The following is a 23816-nucleotide window of genomic DNA, read 5'->3' on the forward strand; positions in this document are numbered from 1 at the left end:
ACAGAACAGGTTAAAAAATTAAGTTGACATAGTGTTCGCTATGTCGAAGTGTCGTGCTGAGAGTCGTATATATATTTTTCAATCACTATTCTTAAGTACAATCTGATCTGAAGTAAAGCAACAATGTGGCCTACTATGTCACGTGTTTGTTTAGTACATGTCTGGCCTTGAACAGCCCTAAATTTACGGTGACAAAAAGTACTTTTACAGCTATTTTTATTTGACCATGACCGTACTTTCATTAAACATGCAAAGAAACAGTATACTGTAATCTTCTTAAATTTTGATTTCCAAAAAAATGTACAAAAGTTACAAAAATAAGTAAAGAAAAGATGTTTAGGTACTGTGTGCACTTAGCTAGGTAATCTTAATAATTATGTTTTTTGTTTTCTTTCAACACATGCGTAATGGTAAAATAAACTAAATAATAAGTTCATCGTCATTGGCGAATGTTTTCTGCTTCTGGACTGGTGATTTAAATACTATGAAAATTTAAAAAATCGAGGATATTGGGTAGTCTTATGGTTTGACCTAAGATTTTAAATAGATATCGTGGTGTCGAATCCGGGGTTCATACCTCTGAGTTTCTCGGAGTTCTGTGCGACATTTAATTTAAAATTTCCATGAGCTTTTCGGTGAAGGAAAATATTGTGATGAGACCTGCACGTTGAAGAAGGTTCACAACCCTCGGAAAAAGTGTGAAGTCCCCAATCCACATTGAGTCAGCGTGGCGGACCATGGCCTAAGCCCTCACCTGAGAGGAGACTCGTGCCCAGCATTGGGGTGTATAGTTAAATAAGTTGATGGTGGGTTACATAATTGCAGTGTATTTGTTTTAGATTTAAACTTTTCTTATGTATTTTGAGATAGGATTTCAACACTGATTTGATGATGATTGATGATACTCTTTTAACGTGTCACTCTTTGACTGTGTGTATTATCTAAATTCTTATCTAACTGTTATGTTTGTGGAGAAAAAATAAATTATTATTATTATTACTTGTGTATGGAAAATAATCGACGACGAAGAATTTTTCCAAACACTCTCTACTTTTTTGACGACCTCAGTGGTCGTGTGCCGGTTTTCATGGTATCTTCAAGGTTCAATCCCTGGCCGGGTCGATGTAGAAAAACTAACTTTCCTAAGTAACAGTAGTAACACTAGAGTACCAGTAAATCTGCCATGTTACCTATTTTTGTCGCCAAGCAGAAATGTGAGCTTTACTGTATTCTGGTTTTGAAGGGTTACGGTGCTGGTGAAATTACACGCACATGGGACTTCTTAACTTATGTCTCAGGGGCGCAGAGGCAGTGCATGTCAGATCTTTGCGATTTAAAGCTCTGAGTGCTACTCCAACTATTATGGACGGGCGTATCGTTTACCATCAGGCGCACGACTTGTTTGTCCTATCACTTAGAATCATTAAAAAAATGTTTCGGGTCTGGGTGTTTGTGGTACCGTCGTTGTATCGTTGATATTTCTTTGGGATCTGTGCAACGTATGTGAAACATCACAACAATATATAGACAACAGCCTAATATTTATATTTATTTACTTACTTTAACAGTCACTATATCTGATATTTTCGGAAAGATTCTTTTTTATGTTTCTAGCGCTTTTCAAGTTAAATGGTTTACCGATCAAGCCCAAATCCGACAGCTACAGCCATGGATCCCTCAGGCTCAGCGATATATGTGTGTGACATCACAGGAATTGGCGCGTAGTCGTGGCAGTTCATTGACAATGACGATATTACTTGGATCACACCTATAATTGAAAAAGAAGATGTTACAGTACATCGGATGCTTAAAAAAACCGGCCTTAAAGGCTTGCTTATCTGCTTCCGCTGCGTTCGTTGCGGTCTCCTAAACTATTAACTGAAGTCCTCGTTAAAACGAATCATTCGAGCCCAAATACAAATTTATTGGAATTACATCTATTTGCCAGGTTTTATCGGAATCGGTTAACGAAAAGTGGGTGAAATCCAATAATCCAGATTCATCCCCTAAATTGCCATCCTTGGAAGAGGAACATTTTTCTCAAATTTGACTGAAACCACCACAAAAATTAACCATCGAAATCGGTTCACAAATGTCGGAGTAATCGCGTAACCTCCTCCTCCTCTCTCTTTTTCTCGATCCTCTTTTTTTGAAGTCGGTTAAAATCTATATTCGAACCGATTTTTTAATTATTTTTTTCACTTTTTTTTCATAATTTTCATTACTTGAAATACTCAGTAGGTAAATAACAAATATTGTTACAGATTTGCATTTTTTAGACACTAAGCTTCCTTATGGAACAATATTTGCACGATTTAATTCCATCTTCCATTATCGGGGGACTTGACGTAATTCCACAATAAATATTTCAAGGATTTGCACGAAACGTTACGCTTCCACATTTATAAGGCCAGCGGCTATGAAATGGAATTCCTTGCCTACAGACTTATTCCCTGAACGCTATAACTTGAGCCTTTACAAGGCGAGAGTGAATACGCATTATTTACATGTGCGTGCTTTATCGTCTTCCTCATCATCACTTTCCACTAAGTGAGATGGTCAAATAGGCACATTTAACGATCATTTCAATTTATTATTCTAATAGAGTCGTTAATTTGAATTTTGGTTATACTTTTGCATACCAAACAAAAAATTTACATTTTAATGAATCTTGCTAGAAAAATGTACTGTTTACATCAGGAATGTACACTTACGTACCAATATTGTAAAGATGTCTTTTAGAAAAATCTTTGTGGTTGTATTTCGGATGTATTATCGTTTGCTTGACGTAATTAATGTGATCTGATTCCCACCAATTGTCACTGCAGTAAGTGACGAATGCAGAACGTTCTTCTCCGGGGGGATCATCGCGATGTCGAGACAGACAAGCTCCCGACGCTAACAGCCAATGAGTACTGAAGATTGCAGCGTCGCAATGCACCTTAAATTCATGAAAATCGTCATCAGTCATAAGACATGCAATTTCTATAGTATTGACTTTTTATCGTAAACCTTCAACAGGTTTGCTAATGAGAGGAGTCTGATGCTATCTCATCTTCTCAAGTGTGCGAAATAACGTATCTTCTGGGTGCATAAAAGGAGGCTCCGCGCGATATACCATTCCTTACCTTGTAAGTATTGAACTGAATTTACAGGGAATTGTCCCTAAACAACAATTGTAGAGTAGCTAATGCCGATTGGCAAAGTCGATCTGCACGATGGCAAGCATTATATGTCATCGATACGATAAAAAGAAGAAATTTCTTTATTTCTTCTTGAAGGGCCTTACAGTACCTAACTTTTTGAAAATTATCGAGCTTGAAAGTTTCGGCAGTAGAATACGTCATAATTTGTGACATGGTAGCGCTTGTTTTTATATAGAGACCTACAGAGAAAACAAACTGTAGGGAGCCATTTGCCAAGCTTTTCTGATATATTTTTACAAGTGCAAACAACCAAGTCAAGAGCATAACACGTTATTTAAAGTTAATAGGTAATAATTATTCGACAATAGTCTTTATAAACCGTATTAATTTCGTTTTTTCAATAACCAGTATTGACGTAAAATAACGTATGCGTAATTGTCACTACTTACAGGTTTCTTGCCGCGGTTTGATTAATTTTTATTTTCCCGGTATTTTACAAAATGCCAAATATTTCACTGTAAAGATTGATTTATACTATACAGTGCGTGGTATCCACTGCCTAGTGCTTACAACAAAAATAATAAAAACAAAAATTGGCGCAAAAAAGTGACCGACAATGGTAATCGAGATGTTATCGACGATAGCGAAAGAGAGTTTACAGATATACGAGGGGCGGCTTAAAATAATCTCTTTTTAACTATTTTCAATTAAAAATAATACAGGCACTGGCCTGTATTGTGACGCATTCGTTATTTATTCTTTTTTCAAAATTAGTAATACTCTTTTCTTTTATTTATTACGTTTTGCTTTGCATGGAGAAACGGGCGGAAGACAAAAAGTAAAATGTTTACAAATGAGCAAGATTTTTTACCATTTTTTAACACAGTAATATCCCTTTCTAACAAAGCGCATTTCCTATTTCTATGTACATCTCATACTAAAAAAAAGTAGCCTTAGATTTAATTGTAAGTCAATGCTTAGATTACTGTTCAGCCGCCTCTCGTATTTGTCATAAAGCTGTCATCTGCCACTGGCCTGTCGTTACCATGCCGGACTGCCAACCAGAGGTTCTAGATTCGATTTCCGGGCCGGAAGAAATATTTGTTATTTATTTCTCTCGTGAGTTTGGGTGTAATTTGTGGTTATTTGCGTCCATGGCAATCGCGACACAGGGTTTCTCTAGTGCGGGGATATGTCGAGTGTGTTATATTATATTAAGGCGGGACACGCGTTGATAAGTAAGACGCACAAAAAAACTTATATTTGAAAACAACTAAATCTCACCTGAAGTCGCTCGTAAAAATATACAGCAATAAAAGGATATTCAGCAAATGTCGCTTTATTGCTTACAATAATGGTACTTGTGTTTTTTTCAGAAACTTCTGAATTTGTTTCATTTCTTTTTTTTGATACAACGTCTTCTAAAGTCTTAGAAAAATTCTTCTCAGATTCATTTTGATATTTCGCAACTTCTTTTTTTGCGAATTTCATGTTCATATGAAGTTTTTCACCCATACTGTCATAAATATTTTCCAATTTTATTCTTTGGCTATTATTAATATCTTTGTCTGAATCATTGATGTTCAACCATAGACGTGTGTGACTATCGTACATTTCGAAAAACTTTATTTTATCATATATTGTTGTCTCTGTCAAACGTTTGCTCTTTTCTGGTGGTCTTTTAGTCGCACTAAACAATGTTCGCTTTATAGACATTATATTTGTTTCTCTTTCATTATTGTCACCTTTTGTGACAGTCATGGTAACTACGGTAGATTTTGTAGTAGGAATATTTGTAGTCGACTTCGTTGTAAATGACCTGATGGTAGTCGGTCTGGTCGGTTTAGTCATAGTCAAGCTGATTGCGATCGGACTTACTCTGTTTATGTCGTACGTTTTTGTCCTAAAAGATTCTAAATGTTTCGTATGGATATTAGTTTGTAGATACCCATTTTCATCAGATAAAGAAGTTTGTCGTGCTCGAAAAACGCCATCGGGCTGAAAATCACTTAAAAACGATTTGGTATATGTAGGCGGCTCATTGATGTTCAACGCAAGAAGTGGTGATCTAATAACATATCTTCTGTGGCCTTCATTAAAATAATGCGGTTCCAGCTCTCCCATGTCTTTGTTCTTCTTCATTGTTGCAGATGTTGTGTGATGGTCATTTGTTTCTATTTCATCCAAATAGTAGAACTCTATGTAACTGGGCGTCGACGACGTGCGTACATAACGTGCAAAAGGAAATGATTGCGTGGGCACTGAAAATATATATTTTCTCGAATCAGTTCTTACGCTATTTTTTTTTCTCATTGGTGTCATAGAGGCAGTAATGGTTTCTATCATAGATTTAGTATATCCAGTTTCTATATTAACAACTGGAGTACTTGGCTTTTTCCATAACATATTTATGATTTCGTACTGTTTGCGACTAATTCTGCCTACATACCATTTCTTATCAAAAGGATATTTCTTGCGTAGAATTGGAGTGTTTTCAACTATGGAGAGATCATGCCCATTTTCAAGTGAATCACTATGTACATATAAGTCAATTGGTGATTGATCTTTCACAAACTTACATGCGATTCCGTTCACAAGAGCGGGATGAAAATTAATGAAAAACACAGCAATTACACACAGTTTTGCTTCAGCCATTTAAGAATTATTAAATTATTTTCTTTATTATCTCATTAGGTAACCGTCGAATTTACGAGCTTAACGAAACTTCTCTAACTTAAAATTTATTAAATGTCCATCATCATATCAGCATAGCGTGTTGTCATACCTATTGTCATTATAAGACCCCATTATCTTATTTTTTTTCCATCCTCTCAACCTTAGACTATTCTTTTATTTTTTTCCATCCTCTAAGCTCTCAACTTATTATCTTTAGACTATTGGTTTATTTTTTCCATTCTCTAAGTTATTATCACATTCTTTTCTGTGGTTTGAAGTCGGAAAAAACAATCAACTGTCTTAATTACAAGTTTGAATAAAATAAATCAATGGGTTTTTAAAATTATAATACAGGCATAGCTAAATCTGGAAATAAAATCATATTTAAAAGAAACATACATAACTAGTTAGTACGTAATCGGGCCTTAGACTTTTTTATAATTGTGTGGTAAAAAAGTATATAGTTAAGCCATAACAAAAAAAGCTTAGTCAATAGTCTAAGCGTAGAGGGAGAATTGGGTAGAGGGGCTCTATAAATAATAAAAACCGTATAAGCGAGATAGATTTATGCACAGACATATCAGAGTAAACGAGAAAACAATATTATTTTTTGTCCCTTTCTACGTATGCGGTTTTGGTTGTATGACTCAACGCTCGTTGAGTCCAGCAAATCCTTCCGAGTGTTTGATGTGCATCGATTTTATGTGTTTGTGCTTTACAAAGCTACTAACCGTTCCTTTGTAGTAATTGACAATTATTGCAGCTCACAATAATGGTGCATTGTTATGTATTAGACTGTAAAAGAGGTACGGAACGAAAAATTCCCAACACAACCTTTCACACGTAAGTTTTAATTTTTCATTACAATCAATGAATTTTCTTGTATGAATTACTAGTAAAATATTCTTACAAGGCTGGATGTATTTTAGATGAAGATATTTGAAGTGTTTTTTTTGATTGAAGGATTTTTGTTTGCATCGTATAAACCTCCTAAAATAAGGAGAATATCTTACTTTTGTCAAATATGTCCATCTCGCTTCTACTAGCAGAGGTTATGATACGCGAGAAAGAGAGATCAAATAAATAAATTAAATTAGACAGGCTTAAGCTGATTTTAGGGATACCGTGCTTTTGCGACTATCTTTTCCCCAATTTATGGGTCATTTGAAATATTGTATTTTTTTACTTTTCAATACTTTTTCAGTATTCTTTTTTCAACGCTTGTTATTTTGCTACCTTACATGTGGATTAACTGATTTCAAATAAATAATTGTCAGTTGGTTTTAAGTGTAGCTTTTTGTATCGCTTCTCTCCATTCGTAACGCATCGTTTTTTCTTCTACTCATATTTAAATTTAAAAATTTGAATTGTTCCATCTTCTTTCGCTTTCTCATTTTGTTTCGTACCACGTCACTCGCCGCCCGACTGAGGTAGCAAACACATCTATTTACTCGTCTTATTTTTGAACCGTTTACCACTTACTAAAATCAAATTTTTGATTCTTTACCAAGTTATAAAACAAAACGGAACATAAGAATTAACAAAAATTTGCTGCAATAGTTTTTCGACCAAAAATGAAGCCATAAACCCGGATATAATGGTGCCGCCATTCAAACCCTGGCTATTACACGAATATGAAGTTTTGCACAGACGCCAATCAAAAAGTAATGATTTGTCATAATTGTTTTATTTGGTTACTAAAACTCAAGCAAGCTAAATGTGGTCAGGCGGATTCTCCCTCCTTAGACTTGGCAGATTTCATCGTTATCATGAACCCATTTATACGTCCCACTGCTGAGCATGGGTCTCCTCTCAGGCGAGTGCTTAGGCGACAGTCCACCACACTGGCCCAATGAGGGTTGGGGGACTGCACAGTTTTCCGAGGACTTTGAACCTTCTTCAACGTTTCATCACGATGTTTTCCTTCACCGAAAAGGTCATGATAAATTTCAAATTAAATTTCGCCCAAATTCCGAGATACTCAGAGGATGCGAGTCTGGATTCGAATCACGACCCTCTGCTTGAGAGACAGTAGGTCAAACCATTAGGCTACCACGGCTTCATTTTCATTTCAATTTCTTTAACGGGGTAAAATTTTAAAAGTAGACAACCCAGAATTTATAGGTACTCTGTTGGTATCCCTTTTCAGTATACGCGAGAAGCTTCTCTATTCTTTTTTTTTATTCTTCCTCTACGAGTCTAAGATTCATCTTAGAGGATGAAAAAAAAAAGATTAATACATACATACCATGCACTTTAGGCTATGGAATTTTCCATCCTATAAGGTGTTTTCTATTGACTTGACACTCCACGATTATTCATATTAATAAATGACTGTATGTATGATGTTTTCAGCTACTATACTTTTTTTAAGTAATTAAGATCATTGGTTACTATGCAGAAAATTGCAAAATAAACTGTTAGCAGTTGCATAGATGGGTTTCTCAACTCGTATTCAAGAAATTGGTCAATATCTATCATTGTCGGAAAATCTGAGCATGGATCCACGGGGCATGCATGCATTTCAAGCATCGACAAGCTATATCTATCTGTACAGTAATAATTGAAAATAGAACTTTACCTTCACTTTGAATCTTAGTAAAGAACACTATGATGTCCTAAGTCCTCAAATAACTTCTTCTTTTGCTTATTTGCGGTGCTCTTGCCTTTTGCGGACTTTGCTAGATGAGGGTTGTGAGAGCACAATGTGAGTGAACATAAACTGTCCTATTAAATTTAGAATTTTTATATAGAAGAGTGGTCGACTTGTACCCCAAGTAACAAGTAGAATACGTTTTAGAGAAAAAATGCTTGAGACCTATTTCTAGATTTATAGAGATTTTAAAAACCCACTTTCGAAATTTAAACGGCTGCCATTACTAATGTCAAAACGTCAGGACAATCACACAAATTGTGCAAATCTCGAGTTTCTAATAATAATGTTTGGATCTTAATAAATTAAATTCAAGTGATTATTCATTACGCAATAATCAAGACTGTGAGTAATACAAATCTATGGTTTATTAAAGGTATTGTAAGGTTTAGTAAAAAGCGCGCTGAGAAAAGTATGTAAATTAATTCCAGTCTAAACACAGATTCGACCTAAATAAAAAGGTAATATCTAGTTTCAATTTTGTAATGATAGGGTTTAGAATCTGAATTCTGAAATGTTTCTTTGAGCTGTGACAAGGGGTTCTTGAAAAAGCGAGTAAATTGGGTTCAAAGGGACTTCAGAATACGGAACACATCGGAGCTGGGCAAGTCTGGGGCCATAGCATAAGACTGATAATTCCTTATAAATGTAGCAGCGTGTCTTGTTACGGACGGACGCACACATTCGCATAATCCCGCTATGCCTTCGCTTCCCACACGCCTTTCACTATTATACGTGACGTATTAAATGGCCAAACATTTTTCCTATATCCACTACTAACTTGAAAAGTACACTTATTTACATTATTACATAAATAAAACAAATCACAAAGAACTTTATTGAATAATCTATGAAATTAAAGTATTATCTCGAAATACTGCGTTCATAAAAAAAGCGATAAAACCTCCTATTTCAAAGTAAATATACGTATTATGATCGTACGATATTTAAACATTTTTCATTATATGTGCAAAAAGATATGCAGTATTTCATGTGGGCGTAGGAGGCCGCCGCGGGCAGGGTGACATTGCCGTAGAAAATGATTAGGCTTTTTGTTCGAAACAAGTCAACTTGTAAATGCTATGTGACAGTCGATTAGAGTTATCTTGGATTAAGATTAACAACAATTTCCTAAGCAAGCCGACTGGCAATGTATTAAATTATTATTCGCCACTGTTGTGTAGTGGAATATTTAAGATGTCTACAGATTTACACGATTTTTTGATGATTGACACGTATCAATCGAAAAATTCGATATCGATCTTATTCTTATACTTTTACTCGATTATGTCTGTACAGAAAAAGTTGATCGGCAAAAATACGATGTCGATTGTATGCTGATTACAAATTTACTCGTTCTGTTTGATCACACGCGTCGATAGTCAAAAAATCGACCAAATGTGTAAGCATCCTTACTTGTATTCCTTCTAGCACATTAAATAAGCACTAACTATTCTTTAAAATGGTAATGAAGGTTAACGAGGTTTATGGTAATCAATTAATTATCTTTTTTACTTTCAGTTTCTCTTTGGTGACTAAAATTTCGAAAATTCTTCTTATTGTATGTATGGCGACGTATCACCATCCAGAAGGTAATAAAATTCTTTTCATAATTATGTGACATTAAAATACCTAATTTACGAAGATGTATTTAACATGAATTTATTAAAAATAAGAATTTACTAAAAAATTTAAGGCAACAAATAACTAGATTATAGAATAGACTAATTTATTACTACGCCATAACACAAAAACACACAGTAAGGATCAATATATATTGCGGCGGAACGCATGCATGCAACTTCATTACAAAATCTTCCGCGGAATTCGAAAATTGTACGTTACTCCATTGACCATAAAGTTCATTATGCTATGTACAATATCCGCCGCAATATAAATTGAGCTTAATAAAGGTAATAAAAAAATAAAGCTAAAATTAAAACCAAAAATTTGAATAAAATAACAAAACGAAAATTACAAAGAATAAAATCATGATAATAGGTAATAACAACAAAGCAAACATTAAATATTCAACACAATTAGACTAAACGTCATGTATGTGGCTCTGGCGTATGTGAAATCCACTCAGCTAATGTCACCGCCGAGAAAAGGCTGTGACTACAGTGCTATTTGGTCGCTAACAACAAACACAAAATGTAACTAGATATATATGTAATATTTTAATTATATGTATACAGTGACACGGTATATGGTGGGAAAGTATGTTTGGCTTCATGGAGACATTATTATTTTAGAAAATTTAAAAAGTAAGTATTATTGCATTCGATGACTTTTGCCCCGCCCGTCACGCGGTTACAAAAGTTGACAAGTTTCACTAGCACCTCTTACAACCAACACCAATTACACCCAAACTCATGAGATAAATACATATAGGCCATACAAATATTTCTCCAAACCCGGGAATCGAACCTGGGACATCTGCGTGGCAGTCCGGCATGGTAACCATTCGGCCACGGAGGCAATTAAATTAAATTTTTTCTCGTACGAACACGGTTCATTTTGCTTGAGTCGAACGACATGGATACTGACTTTCTTTCAGAATTTATTTTTGTACAAACGAAATTAAAGCCATTTGAAAAATGTATATAGTATACTATGCGTGTGTTGATAGTAAAAACAATTATTGGTTTATATGTAAAGAACCTATTGACTGCAGCGGTTTTCTTGTAAAATTTCGAGATAAGTTTGTTTTTTCTATCGTGAACATTTTTAGGAATCGTAATTTTACGCTGTGTAGTACTAAGTGTGTATCCTCAATTTTACTATATATTTTCTCCAAAGTTATTGATTCAACACTTTCACTGTTATACGGAATCAACCAAAACCATTTCAGGTGGAATAGACTTGTGACGATGTGACCTCCTTACATCGTCATCCCACTTTTTTATCGCCTTTTCGCCGGTTCCTGGCCACCTGTTTTTAATTTTGAATCGTTTTTTAATGCCTTCGCCTCGCCATTCTGATTTTGTTTCGTTCCATCGCCACTCCCTGCTCGATCGCTTCAGCGAACAATACAACTCTAATTTCATTTGCGTCTAATTTTGATTCTTTTACCAATTTTGATACCAATCTACTATAACTGCTACTAATCATGTGCCAATTTTAATACCAATCTGTAACACCATCAAATTCGGCCTTTTTGGGCCTTTTCTTTTTTTTTACCATCAACTTTACAAAAAAATTATGTGGACCTGAAGTTTTATTATTTTATTGCCGTGAACCGGGTCACGGCTCATTAGGGTTTACAACCCTTTCAGACTCTAAAGTAACACACTTTTTTAGGTTGACCTCCTAAGGCACCGTGACACGAGACATTGACCTTTTATTTATTTACTAAGTAAGTAAGAAGTTCTTTTCATGTTCTGTAGCCGTGAGCCCTGTATAATATGTAAAATTAAGTTAAGCAAATATAATTTTCTCGAACATGATCGGAAATATTCACATTAGTTTCAAAAAACGAATACGGAAAATTAGTAATTTATGGACCGTGAGACTTCTTCCCGGCCAAGGCCTGCAAAGTAAGTATGAAAATCCATTACTGTCCACTTTTCTAAACTTTTAAATCTAGAACTATGTAAACGGATTCGCTCTGGACCTTTTGGAGGGAAAAGTGTCGTTTTTATTTTGACTTTCAATTACTTTGTGAAATCTAGTCTAAAGTGGAATAGGATATACGAATCTCGAACTAAAATACCCGTATGGGCCCGTTTTAAGGAATCCCGAGACAATCCAAGCACGCCGCCTCAAATTGCCTATTCTCTTTCTGGCGGCCATATTTACAGAAACATAATTAAACTTCATGTTTAGGCAGATGGCTTTGCCAAACCCTTAATAAAAAAATAAAAAAATGAACTATGTAAACAGGCAAAGGAAAAGCTCATACAGCCAACTGCCCAGTGTTAGTAATTGCGAGTATTAAAAATGCCTACGTATACCGCTTACTTCAAAAAAAGAAAAAGGCGGTAAAATAAAGTGCTTTGGTATTCTTTTCTGTTTTTTCATCTTTTTTGTATTTTTGTCATGAAAATGAGTGAGACGAGCGGTAACGAACATACAGTAATGAATTGTACTCCTCCTAACTTCAAACGAGGCTATATTAGCGATGGAAAACTGTTGCCGGCTATGAGCAAAGTAAGATATATGAAAACTTATGAAACTGAAAAAAATGAGAAGCGAAAAAAATACTAATTCGTTTTCATGCATTGTGTTTGTAGCTTATTTTAGCGAACTTGCTAAAACTCAAAAGCCATCAACATTATGGGCCACGTATTTCATACCCAAATGTACAAACCAACTTAAACACAGCGTCATTATTGGAATACAGTAACTTGAAGTGCCTAACCACCAAACTAAAAATTCAAAAATATTTACTGCAGAGAACATATTGAAATTTTTAAACGAGACTCCAAGTGACAATTTCTTATAAAGTTTGTTCGTCTTTAAGTCGTAATGTATAACGTTGAAAGAAGTTTCGATACAGTAAATAAGTATAACAAACCTTTTTTGTTTCAGGTTGCTCTAATTTTAGGGATAAACGGTGCATGCAGGAGTATAGAGATCACCAATATCACCACAAAGAACATAGGAAATCACAATATGTCTAAACGATATTATACTTTTAATATTAATTAATTTGGATTTTTTCCTTTTTTTATTATACATCTTTCTCTCTTTAGTCTTTTATTATTTCCTCGCACTATTTGAGAAAAGCACTATACACGCATTGGCCGGAACGGGAATTGCTTGACTCGTGACTCGGCCTTGTAACTCACTCGTCCAGCAATCCCTTACTTCCCACTCTGCAGTAATATACTATACTTTGTACTATATGGATTCTTATTACTTAGTACGCAAGGTATAATACGGATGATTTGTGTTACAACTTCAATGGGCAACTTTATCTATATATCAGCGACAACTTATATAATCCTCTAATTCATCTCTAACTCCTAAAAATGTTTAGGTATTGTATCTCTTTATGTTAAAACACAACTTGGAGAATTTTTCTGCACTATTATATTAACTTATCATCTTAGTATTGGTAAATAAAATAGGACCTATTTCTGTTGAAGAATAATGGTACAGAATAAGTGTATTCTTGATTTAGCGAAGGAATTACCGTTATTTAAAAAAATGAATGAATATTGTTTTCAACTTTGATTTTATTTTCAGTTATTTATATTTTATATAGAGTATGAATCATAATTAGAAGTCCAAAATTTAAACAAAGAAATGTCATTGTCAAAGTATGAATGCAGGTGTACTAAACCATTTATTTTTAACGGAATTGGAAAAGAAAAGGAGGTTCTCATTTTCTACAATTTAAATTATCTATTACAAAATAATAAAAATTTTAACAACAACACAATAATTTAACAAGCGCACTACGGAGGCATGAAAACATTCGAGTCGAGAAACGATACACGGATGACATCTACAAAATGGCGGCGGAAAAATGTGTTTTTGATGATGTGTTACCAGTATTACAAAATTATTTACGAGCTTAAACATAATCTTTTATTGTAATCATTGTATACAACGAAATTAAGTAAAAATATATAGGTATTGCAAAATGTGAATTGTTCTAAGTTTTATCTGATTACTTAGCTTGAAAATAGTTCTTTCTAACTACAGGTTTATTAAAAATAGAAAACTACCATTTACAATGTATTTTTTTTTTGCTCGGTTATTCCCTTTGTTTACATTTTGGATACCTAATTATGATTCATAGTATGGAACCATTATTTTTTTATATTTCTTCACGTATTCGTTTTATATTCCTATTCTACTTGCTGTACCTATCAATATAATGTTTATGTTTTACATTCATGGGCAATAAAATCCGACATTATGTGAAAGATCATGACCCATAATCTGACGCGGTTAATGGATATTTGTATGTAAAAACCACATTAGTTTTAAATTGTACAGTTATAAACCACTTTTTATCTTAGGAAAAAAAGTTAAGTTTAATTGGGAGAAAGCCTAATTAGGTTATTGTCACGCTTTCAGTCAAAATAAATATCATGATAATTGTGTGCCATCCGAAATGCATCCCAACCATCATCGGAAGTGCGTTGTAGTCATAGCTGTAGTAGCAATAAAGCGTGAAACACACAGAGAAGCGAGTCCGGTGCGTGTCGGGTCGTAGACACGGCGGGTGTAGTTCCGTGTATTTGTATGGACGACAGCATACCACGAGTGCTTACGGACTCGACCTGCGCCCGTTTGGCGCTCGCGGGTGGTGTGTTGTCGTCCTTAAAAATATACGAAATTACATCCGTCATCGTCGGGAGCAACACGATCCCGACCAGCAGCCGCTGTCAGTGTGTTTCACCCTTTAGACCGAAATCGTTCTATCGATTTTCGTGAGGGATCAATAATAAATACTGGAGCGTAAACATACTCCTTGTTCAAAGCGATGACTTTAGAGTCACGAGTAAAAAATATTCTCTCCTATCTGTCTTCACTATCAAACTGTATTTTCTGTTTTCTTAATATTTCTACTTCTATATTATATTCGCGTTAATACGGCTAGTTCATATTATTTCCCGTAAATGTAAAACGCACAACTATTTTGCACTAACAAACATTTTTATGTAAAAATACATTTTTTTTATTTCATAATTGTAATATCCATAATAAAGCAACATACACCATTGTATACATATTTTTTTATAAATTTAGCCATATGTCATTACTGCACGCTGTGGGTATAGTTTTTGTACTTTGGTGGGCCAGGATCTTCTTATAACTCTCCTATCTAAGCCTAAAAATGTTATCGACTAATATCGTCCATGGATTTTCTAAGCCTCTCGCACACTAAACTAAATTCTGTCGTAACTCAAAAGTGATAGAATAGAGAAAGGATATCTTATTGCGAATTATGAGCTTATTTTTTACTTATACATAATGATTAGTTATCCACTTATAAACGAGAATATAAATTTATAGGATCCATTCAGCAATTTTTTAAACTTTCTGATCGTGTTTTCTCAATTGCATAATATTTCAGTTCTGAAAGTATCGGCTTAAAGTGCGTTTTCTCCAGAAAAGTAGTTTTTTTTGCAGATGTGATCTTATTTCACCAACAAGGGTACGATTAAATAAAAACTTAAAAAAACTAGTTCGTAAATTATGTTAGGTGCCGATTTTATTATTAGAAAACTTAACACCTACTTGCTTGTCTAGTGCCTCTCAAACATTGAAACTAAAGTCGTCCACCCTTTTATCGCCTTTCTCCGGTTCCTGGCCACTCGTATTTAAATTTAAATTTTGAATTATTCCATAGCTCTTTTGCCTCGCATTCTGATTTTGTTTCGTTTCACCGTCACTCCCTGCTCGATCGCGTCAGCGTACGGATCTGGTTAACATTCAATTGCGTCTAAGTTTGATTCCTTTACTAATTTTATAATTACTAGTAATCTTAATCATGTGCCAATTTTAAAGTTTATAGCCACTACAGCCTTATCATGTACCTATGAATACTCATAATCACTATATCTCGGCCCTTTTAGTCCTTACTTCTTGTTTACTTTCTTCTCTTTAACCGACTTTAAATAAATTTGTGAACCTGAAGTTTTCTGTTTTACTGCCGTGAACCTGGTCACGGCTTGTTAGCAGTACAACCCTTTCAATTGTACAGTGATATGTCCGGTTCAGTACTCATGGAACTCACTCAAAAAGAAACGTTTTTGATTATTAATCTGCTAAACAATATTTGATTTACATTTAGAGCTTTTTGCGCACTACGTCCGATTCGTATCAGGGGGTCTACTCTCGATCTCCGTCCGACATCCGTCCGAAACAATTACTGCCAAATGAGCAATACTTGACCAAATGAAAAGACGCGTGAAGCGAATGAAGCTTCATATTTGATACTTGTCTTTTAATTTTGTCGAATATTACTTATTTGACAGTAATTGTTTCGGACGGATGTCGGACGGAGATTGAGAGTAGACCAAGAGTTCCGAATCCGAGAAATGACGGTCCGAAATGTCGCGGGGATCATTTTATCTCTAGGTATACAAGCGATATTCGTATTGTTTCGGATTTGAATCGGACTTAGCGCACAAGTGACATCCGAAGTGGATCCGAGATCTGGATTCGAATGGTCTCGGATTCGGAACTAATACGAAACGGATGCTGTGCGCAAACGCGCTTTAAGTCTCTACATACTTTGTCATTATTATTGATACAAAGACAACTTAAAGAAAAAAATCATCGATCTGACTGGATGGGAACCAGTGTATGTTGCCATGCCGGGGCCATCGCTCATAACCAACGAATTAGCAGATTTACGAATTTCTATGTATTAGGTTTAAACGACATTTTTCGTCGTCATGTTCGTTCAGTATTCAATAAATAAATAATACTTCTGTCTAATCTAATCATTTTCTGTTATTACATTCTTATTAAAAAAAATATTAAAACCAATGATATTATATTAAAAAGATATAATTTACTTTAATGGCCTAATTAGTTAGTCAGTGAAGCTGATCCTTTAAGATAACACTATTTCTATATAATGAAATTTAGCACCTCTTAAAATCCAACTATACTCGTATACATGTACGTCACTCTAACACATAAACACAGTACGACGTCGCGTCGTAGCACATCGCGCCGTCATATCGTGTTTATGTGTAAGAGCCTTTATACTGTGTTCGTTTTAATAACGATCGCGCTGTTGTGTCGCTATCAATGTGTATTGAGTGTGTTTTTTTACAGGTTTACCCGGTATGAATACAGTACCAATAGCACTGCACAAGGCTTCTATGCGCAAATATGAGGACTTAGAGGTCCCTTGCGCAGCAGTTCTGGCCGCTTTTGTGTGGGTCGACGGCAGTGGTATCAATCTCCGCTCCAAAGACAGGACTTTCGATTTTGTTCCTAAAGTACATAAAGGTATGTTCAGAGCTACATTTAACTGTTTGTATTTGTTATACAGTAGCACTATAGTAATTATTATATTAAATATACTTTTATATCACAAGAGCAAACAAATAAATATTTTTTCTTTCTTTCTAAGGTGAATAGAATTGAACCGATTTCGATGATCCGTTTTTGAAAAGGGGTACCTTAGTAATGGTTCCATTCAAATTTGAAGGAAATATTTCACCTCTAAGCGTGGCAAATTAGGGGATAAATCTGGTTTATTGGATTTCACTCAACACTTTTAGAGGATAACTATGATAACCATAGATATACAAAAAAAAGGGCGATTTGGTATGGCGGCGTGGTTCGTTTCGCCTCGATATGATCAAAATGATCATATCGAGGTGACACGCCTGCAAACATCGCTACAGTGATATGGTGAACGTTGTACATATAAGATCTCTCGTCCAACGTGAAACTGCCAAGTTGTAGCAATACACCTTCTAAAAATTGAAGTGAAAACAAAATCTATATCTCACTAGATAACATTACACCGGCTATTTGCATTTTTAGTTACTATTTCTATTATTATTCAATGTTTTCTTTTTGTCTCCATAGAAATTTCTAGACTCAATATAGTGGTGTTCATTTACGATGACTGATGTTTATCGACAATAAATTTTTAATGTTTGAATTTCTTACTATGATCTATGTAATTAAAGTCCCTAAAATAACGAAGCGAAAAGCATTCACGTTAAATTGATTTCTTTTATTTTATTATTATTATTATTATTACCTAACCTTTTATTTCGAGTAACTTTAACACAACTTAAATTTCGGACAACCGTTTCAATTTCATGTCATTTTGTATGTTGCTGTTGGTTGAAGAAAAATGTATGTGTATTATTGTTTTAGATAATTTAGATATTTAAATTCCATTGTATTCATAGATTAAACGTAGAGTATTTTCAATTTTTAAGTCTTTCCAATGAATTCAAAATAAAAGAAGGTTGGATTGAAGCTCGAAAAAAAAATAAAAATAAATAAAATCGGCTTTATTTTACATGTGCATGCAAAATAAATCGAAACAATTATAGAAAATTACACAAATCCTTCATAAAAAACAACATAATTTAATTTATTAAATTCGTTGATGGTTCGAGTTTACTCTTGACAGTGACAGCTTCACCAACCCGTGGTAACGTATAATGGAAAACTGACACTGGCGACGATCGCCATATTTTTTATATTATTCTTATAAAACTGACACTGGCCCAAGCCTAGTGGCCGCCATTAAGAAAATAATAATAATTTATATTAATATATTAATTTAATAATACACCTGTACCAGTGTAGGTATAGTACGAAAAATTTAATATTTTTTTAACATTAAAAACAGTCACATGGTTTCAAACTGTCGATTAGATAGGACCACATCCCTCGTTGAGTAGCGTCAGTTTAAGGTTAATAAGGTTAACAATTCACGGAGCGGTTTCCATCCGCGCCCGCTGGTGCTGCTAGACAGGGTTTTATTTCAATACTCACGACCCAGCAAATTTGTGCGGGCACGTAGCCGCCGCGGTTGCGGGCACGAAACCGTTGCGATTGCGGAACGGACCGCGAAGTTAGTGGGATTTAATAGCAAGTCCCGTGGTTAATAGAGAACTCTTCCCGCGTGCGCCTGCACCACATTGCGCCTGAACCGACTGCCAAAATGCGCGGGCGACGACGGCCACCAAGTGCGCAGGTGATCGAGTCCTGCGTGGTTCTACTATCACCCCGCCGCGGCAACCGCGAGCAACCGTCACCACTACAGGCGTAAAACGCGCTGTGAAATGTGCTACTAATTTAATACTTAACTATTACATTCTACAGATGCCGCGGTCCCGCGGCAGACGCGAGTGGAAACCGCTCAGTGAGTTCTTAGTGTAATGCAAAATGAGTTTTAGCGCCATATAAAGTGTAATAGTTAGCTATTATATACTAGTAGCATTTTTACTAAAACGCCACCTGATGGTGAATGGCTGAATCAGGATGAAAAAATACTGAAATATTGTAATATAACTCTTACTCAAGTGATTGTAAGTTTCATTTTGTTAAATTTTAAAATTGTTACGTCGTTTTCACGTTTTAAGCCCTACCCAATCAAAATCTTTAAGTTATGGTAGTAGATAATAGAGCGTAAAGTTTGAATTGCACACAAGCTAAAAAGTGGCGACATCGGTACCCGATATTACATAACGTTATTACATATCTCCCATTTTTTTTCTATATCTATGGTGATAACACAATATATAATTTGCTTATTGAAAATATGATACGTCCTGTTTTTTCACTTTATTTGAGTAATTTTTACAAGTTATATGCATGATTGACAAGCGCGCTGTCAGTCGACCAAATGAAGACTGGCGCGCGATTAACGCTCTGTGTGTGATTTTAACGCTCTTCAGCTGCGGACACTTTTTAACGCGGACCCGACGTCTATTTGTTGATAGATCAATGGATTTCAGACAATTTCCGTTAACCGGTTTCAATAAAATTTGGCAAATAAATGTAACAAATACAACAGAAGCGGATAAGCTAACTTTTGAGCTATTTTTTTTATTAAAATTTTGTAATTTTATTAGAGTTTTACTCGGATTCACATGCTCAGAACACGTGTTGAAACTATTCCATTCGGGTGAATTTGTTTTTTATGGAGTTATTTCAGAGTCGCGTGTTAATCACAATAACCACATTCATTGCGACACGTCAACTCATGCTTTTAAGTGAAGTCAATTGGTTCTTAAAGAAAGAAAGAATTTAATAGAGTCGATACAATCTCAAATGGTTTTGGCTCATTCCGCATAACAGTGAAAGTCTTAAATCAATAACTTGGCAAAAAATATATAGTAAAATTGAGGATGTACACAATTGAATTTGAAAATGAAAATTTTCGGTGTTTTCACACCACATAGCAATGAATGTACACAGATTGCTATGTGGTGTGAAAACAAGATTCCTAAAAATTTTCACTACAAAAAAAAACACAACCTTACATCGAAATTTTACTAGAAAACCGCTATATTCAATAGGTTGAATAGGTTGATTTTTATTTATATAAACTGATCTAAATAGAACACGTATGGTACAGGATATATGTTTCATATGGCTTTAATTTGTAAAAAAGTCAATTCTGAAATAAACTGGCTTTATTGCCTTGCCGCTCGACCCAAACAAAATGAACCGTATTAGTACGGGAAAATTTTTAATTCGAGCTGAGATAGTGTCGACTCTTAACATGTACAATGTTAATAAAGTTCTTCAATGTACGTAAAGTTGTTTAGGAATAAAAAAGTCTAGATTAAATGATGAATGTTGGAAAATTGCAATATTTATACAATTGTAATAATTTTTTGTCAAAAAAACCAACCTCAAAAGTATTTAAGTATTTTCTATTACTCATTGTTTATGTATATTTTTACGTAATGTAACATTAACAACATAATGTTAACGGAAAGTGGATGAAATTCCATAATTAATTGGATTCATTTAACCATTTGTCACCCTTGGAAATGTAGTATCTTCTGTGTATGTAGTATCTAGTATCAACAATAAAATAATCATTGCAATCGGTTTACAAATATGGCAATAAACGAATAATATATATACAAAGAAAAATACACTCGAATTGAGAATTTCCTCCAATTTTGAAATCGGTTAAAAATATTTCATGGGTATTCATCGTTCATCCATCGTCATGAAAGAAGTCTTCCTAAATATGATCAAATTATACAAATAGAGGGATGAAAGTTAGGCAAACGAAATAAATTTCATTAGTTAAATATTCGCTTACCCCTGCCTATTTTCCAATAGATGTGAATTTTACGTAAATCACGTTTAATTAAGAATTGATAGTAATTGTGTTAATAATTAGTTTCCCTCACACTTTTTGCAAATACTGATCTACGAGTATGTATGCACAGTGTATAAATCTTTAATAGAAGTATTACTATACTCTGTCCAACCATCAGTGTTGCCACCTTGCCCATGAAGGAAATAGCTAAACCTAGGTAAAAAAAGTTGCTAGATTCTAAGAAATTAATTCTGATAAAAGTAGCCAAAAGTATACTACTACTATGTTTATTTTAATTTATTTTTAATAAAGCTCATGATAGAAAAAGCTTCTCCACTTCAGGGACTTCAAAGATCCAAGGTTAAAACTGTCATTGCCAAAACTTACAACAACCTTTATTTGTTACATTTTTAATGGCTATTCACTTTTTTGGATTTGAAATTGACTGAAAGAGCATAACTGTTATTAAAGTGTATAAAAATAGTAAAGGTAGCTAAACGATTTAGCTACCAAATTTTTTGTAGCTAACAATTTCGTTAATGTGGCTAGACTTAGATAAAAATCGGCTAAATGGGGCAACACTGCGAACCATTTATTAAACTTTTGACAGGTCGAATTCTAATCGGTTAGTGATGTCCTAATGTGTTTCTAATTAAATTTTTTACAACAATAGATTTTATTTATAAAAAAGTTTTAATCGTGAATGTGAGCGGGTTCAAAGAAAAAGATATTTATTGTCTAGCAAATGAAACAATTTTTCTGGATTTAAATCGCGTATTTGATTTTTCAAACAAACCTTTTGTTTGAAATATAGTTTCAGTTCCTATGTGTAACAATCGCGAAAAGCTAAGGAATCGAGAAGATATTGTATGATTGGGATCGTGATGTTGCGTTTGACAATTTGTGTACTCCAGAATTAATAATTAGTGTTAATAAGGATTCAAGTGATGATTTCCGTTCATGTAGAGAAGAATCCGACGATTCATTTTAATAAACAATAAGAATTTTTGAGTGTTCGATCTTTGTATTAGTAATTATAATTATAACAAACTAGTGGAGTAATATCACAAAAATAGTTGAATATCAATTCAATAAAAATTTACAATAACAATTTGTTATAATTATATATAATTTAATTAATTTCATTATAATTTATTAATAATTTATGAACATGAATAGTCTTCGTTACATAATCTGTTGGTTCGATTAATATCGGAGCTAAAGAGCACGACGCTTCACAAAAATTAAAAAATAAAAGAGTCTAGGAAGTATTGCATTTTTTTGTCTATGGTTGTATGTCATTAATTACGGAACTTCGGGGACATGCAAATGTCCTCCTCCTCGCTCTTCAACCTATATGTAAATGATCTCATTGTTGGGCTCAGCGGCATCGTGTCGGTTGCCGCGTGGATGGTGTTTGCGTTAACAACATCAGCTACGCGGACGACATGGTGCTGCTGGGCCCGACAGCGAGGTCGGTCGAAGAGATGCTGAAGGTCCGTGTTGACTACGCTGCTTCTCATGGTCTCCACTATAACATTAAAAAGTGTGAATACATTGTTTTTAAAGTCGCCGGTAATAAACTTAAAGAATTCCCAGAAGTAACTTTTAACGCCATGAACATTAAAAGAGTAACTTCTTTCAAATATCTAGGTCATTACATTACCGACGACCTTAAGGACAATGCCGACATTGAACGAGAGCGTAGGGCTCTAGCGGTAAGAGGTAATATGTTGATACGTAGGTTTTCTCGGTGTACAGAAGAAGCAAAAATTACGCTTTTTAAAGCTTACTGTTAAAGTTTCTACACCGGGAGCGTATGGGTTGACTACACCAAACGGCCGCTGGAGACCCTACGTGTACAGTACAATAATGTTTTTAGGATGATGTTATGACTGCCTCGTTTCTGCAGCGCATCGGGGATGTTTGCAGAATATGAGACGGATGGTTTTGCTGCCATCCTCCAGAAAAAGACAGCATCCCTGATGCGCAGAGTGCGGGACAGTCCCAACAGGATCCTACAAACTGTGGCTGGTAGGGTTACCTCTCTCATGTGGCAACGCTTCATGAGAAAGGTGACTTGAAAATTAAAGTAAAAAAAAAAATGAATCTACTAACACTAATTACAAGCACTTTTCTTGTTTTAACTAACAAATTATGAAACTCGTTGTCTGAAATAAAATATTTTTTTTTTAATTAATAAATAGTTCGACGGAGTATAGCAGTAGAGCTCTTTGTGGAAAGAATTCGTCCAGGGAAGCTTTTATGCCTATTTCTTCTGATAACTTATAATGTGAGTATTACTGCGTTGCTGTTATAAAGGGTAAGGGTCCTGGTGAAACTATAGCCACATAAGACTTGTTACTTACCTCAGGAAGTAGGTCGCAGTTGCACTATTACTGTTATGGGTAGGCGTGTTCCTTATCAACAGGCGCACGACTTTTTCGTCCCGTAACTTGATCATCATAATCGTATATTGTGTATTAAGGACGGTAAATAAGAAATTACCAACGAGGGTCTATTAGAAGCCTTAAGCCGAAGGCTTTAATAACTCGAGTTTTGTATTTTTTACCGTCCGTGATGCATACAATGTTTTTCATTACATTTG

General features: G+C 34.6%; 2 protein-coding genes across 2 annotated transcripts in view; one reads left to right on the forward strand and one right to left on the reverse strand.

Annotated features, from left to right (window-relative positions):
* The window catches only part of LOC113236762, a 16500-nt gene extending 10638 nt beyond the window's left edge, over positions 1–5862 (reverse strand). Inside the window, exons 1-4 of the mRNA XM_026472929.1 lie at positions 5726–5862; positions 4431–5407; positions 2719–2941; positions 1639–1768 (exon numbers count right to left, since the gene is read on the reverse strand). Of these exons, the coding sequence (XP_026328714.1) occupies positions 1639–1768; positions 2719–2941; positions 4431–5407; positions 5726–5801 (1406 nt within the window). The 5' untranslated portion in view covers positions 5802–5862. The remainder of the gene's footprint in view (positions 1–1638; positions 1769–2718; positions 2942–4430; positions 5408–5725) is intronic.
* Positions 5863–10010: 4148 nt separating this feature from the next.
* The window catches only part of LOC113236764 (glutamine synthetase 2 cytoplasmic-like), a 42785-nt gene continuing 28979 nt past the window's right edge, over positions 10011–23816 (forward strand). Inside the window, exons 1-2 of the mRNA XM_026472931.1 lie at positions 10011–10067; positions 17227–17403. Of these exons, the coding sequence (XP_026328716.1) occupies positions 10043–10067; positions 17227–17403 (202 nt within the window). The 5' untranslated portion in view covers positions 10011–10042. The remainder of the gene's footprint in view (positions 10068–17226; positions 17404–23816) is intronic.

This window comes from Hyposmocoma kahamanoa, unplaced genomic scaffold (assembly GCF_003589595.1).
Source record: "Hyposmocoma kahamanoa isolate Upper Pololo Valley unplaced genomic scaffold, ASM358959v1 92, whole genome shotgun sequence".
Taxonomy (NCBI): Eukaryota; Metazoa; Arthropoda; class Insecta; order Lepidoptera; family Cosmopterigidae; genus Hyposmocoma; species Hyposmocoma kahamanoa.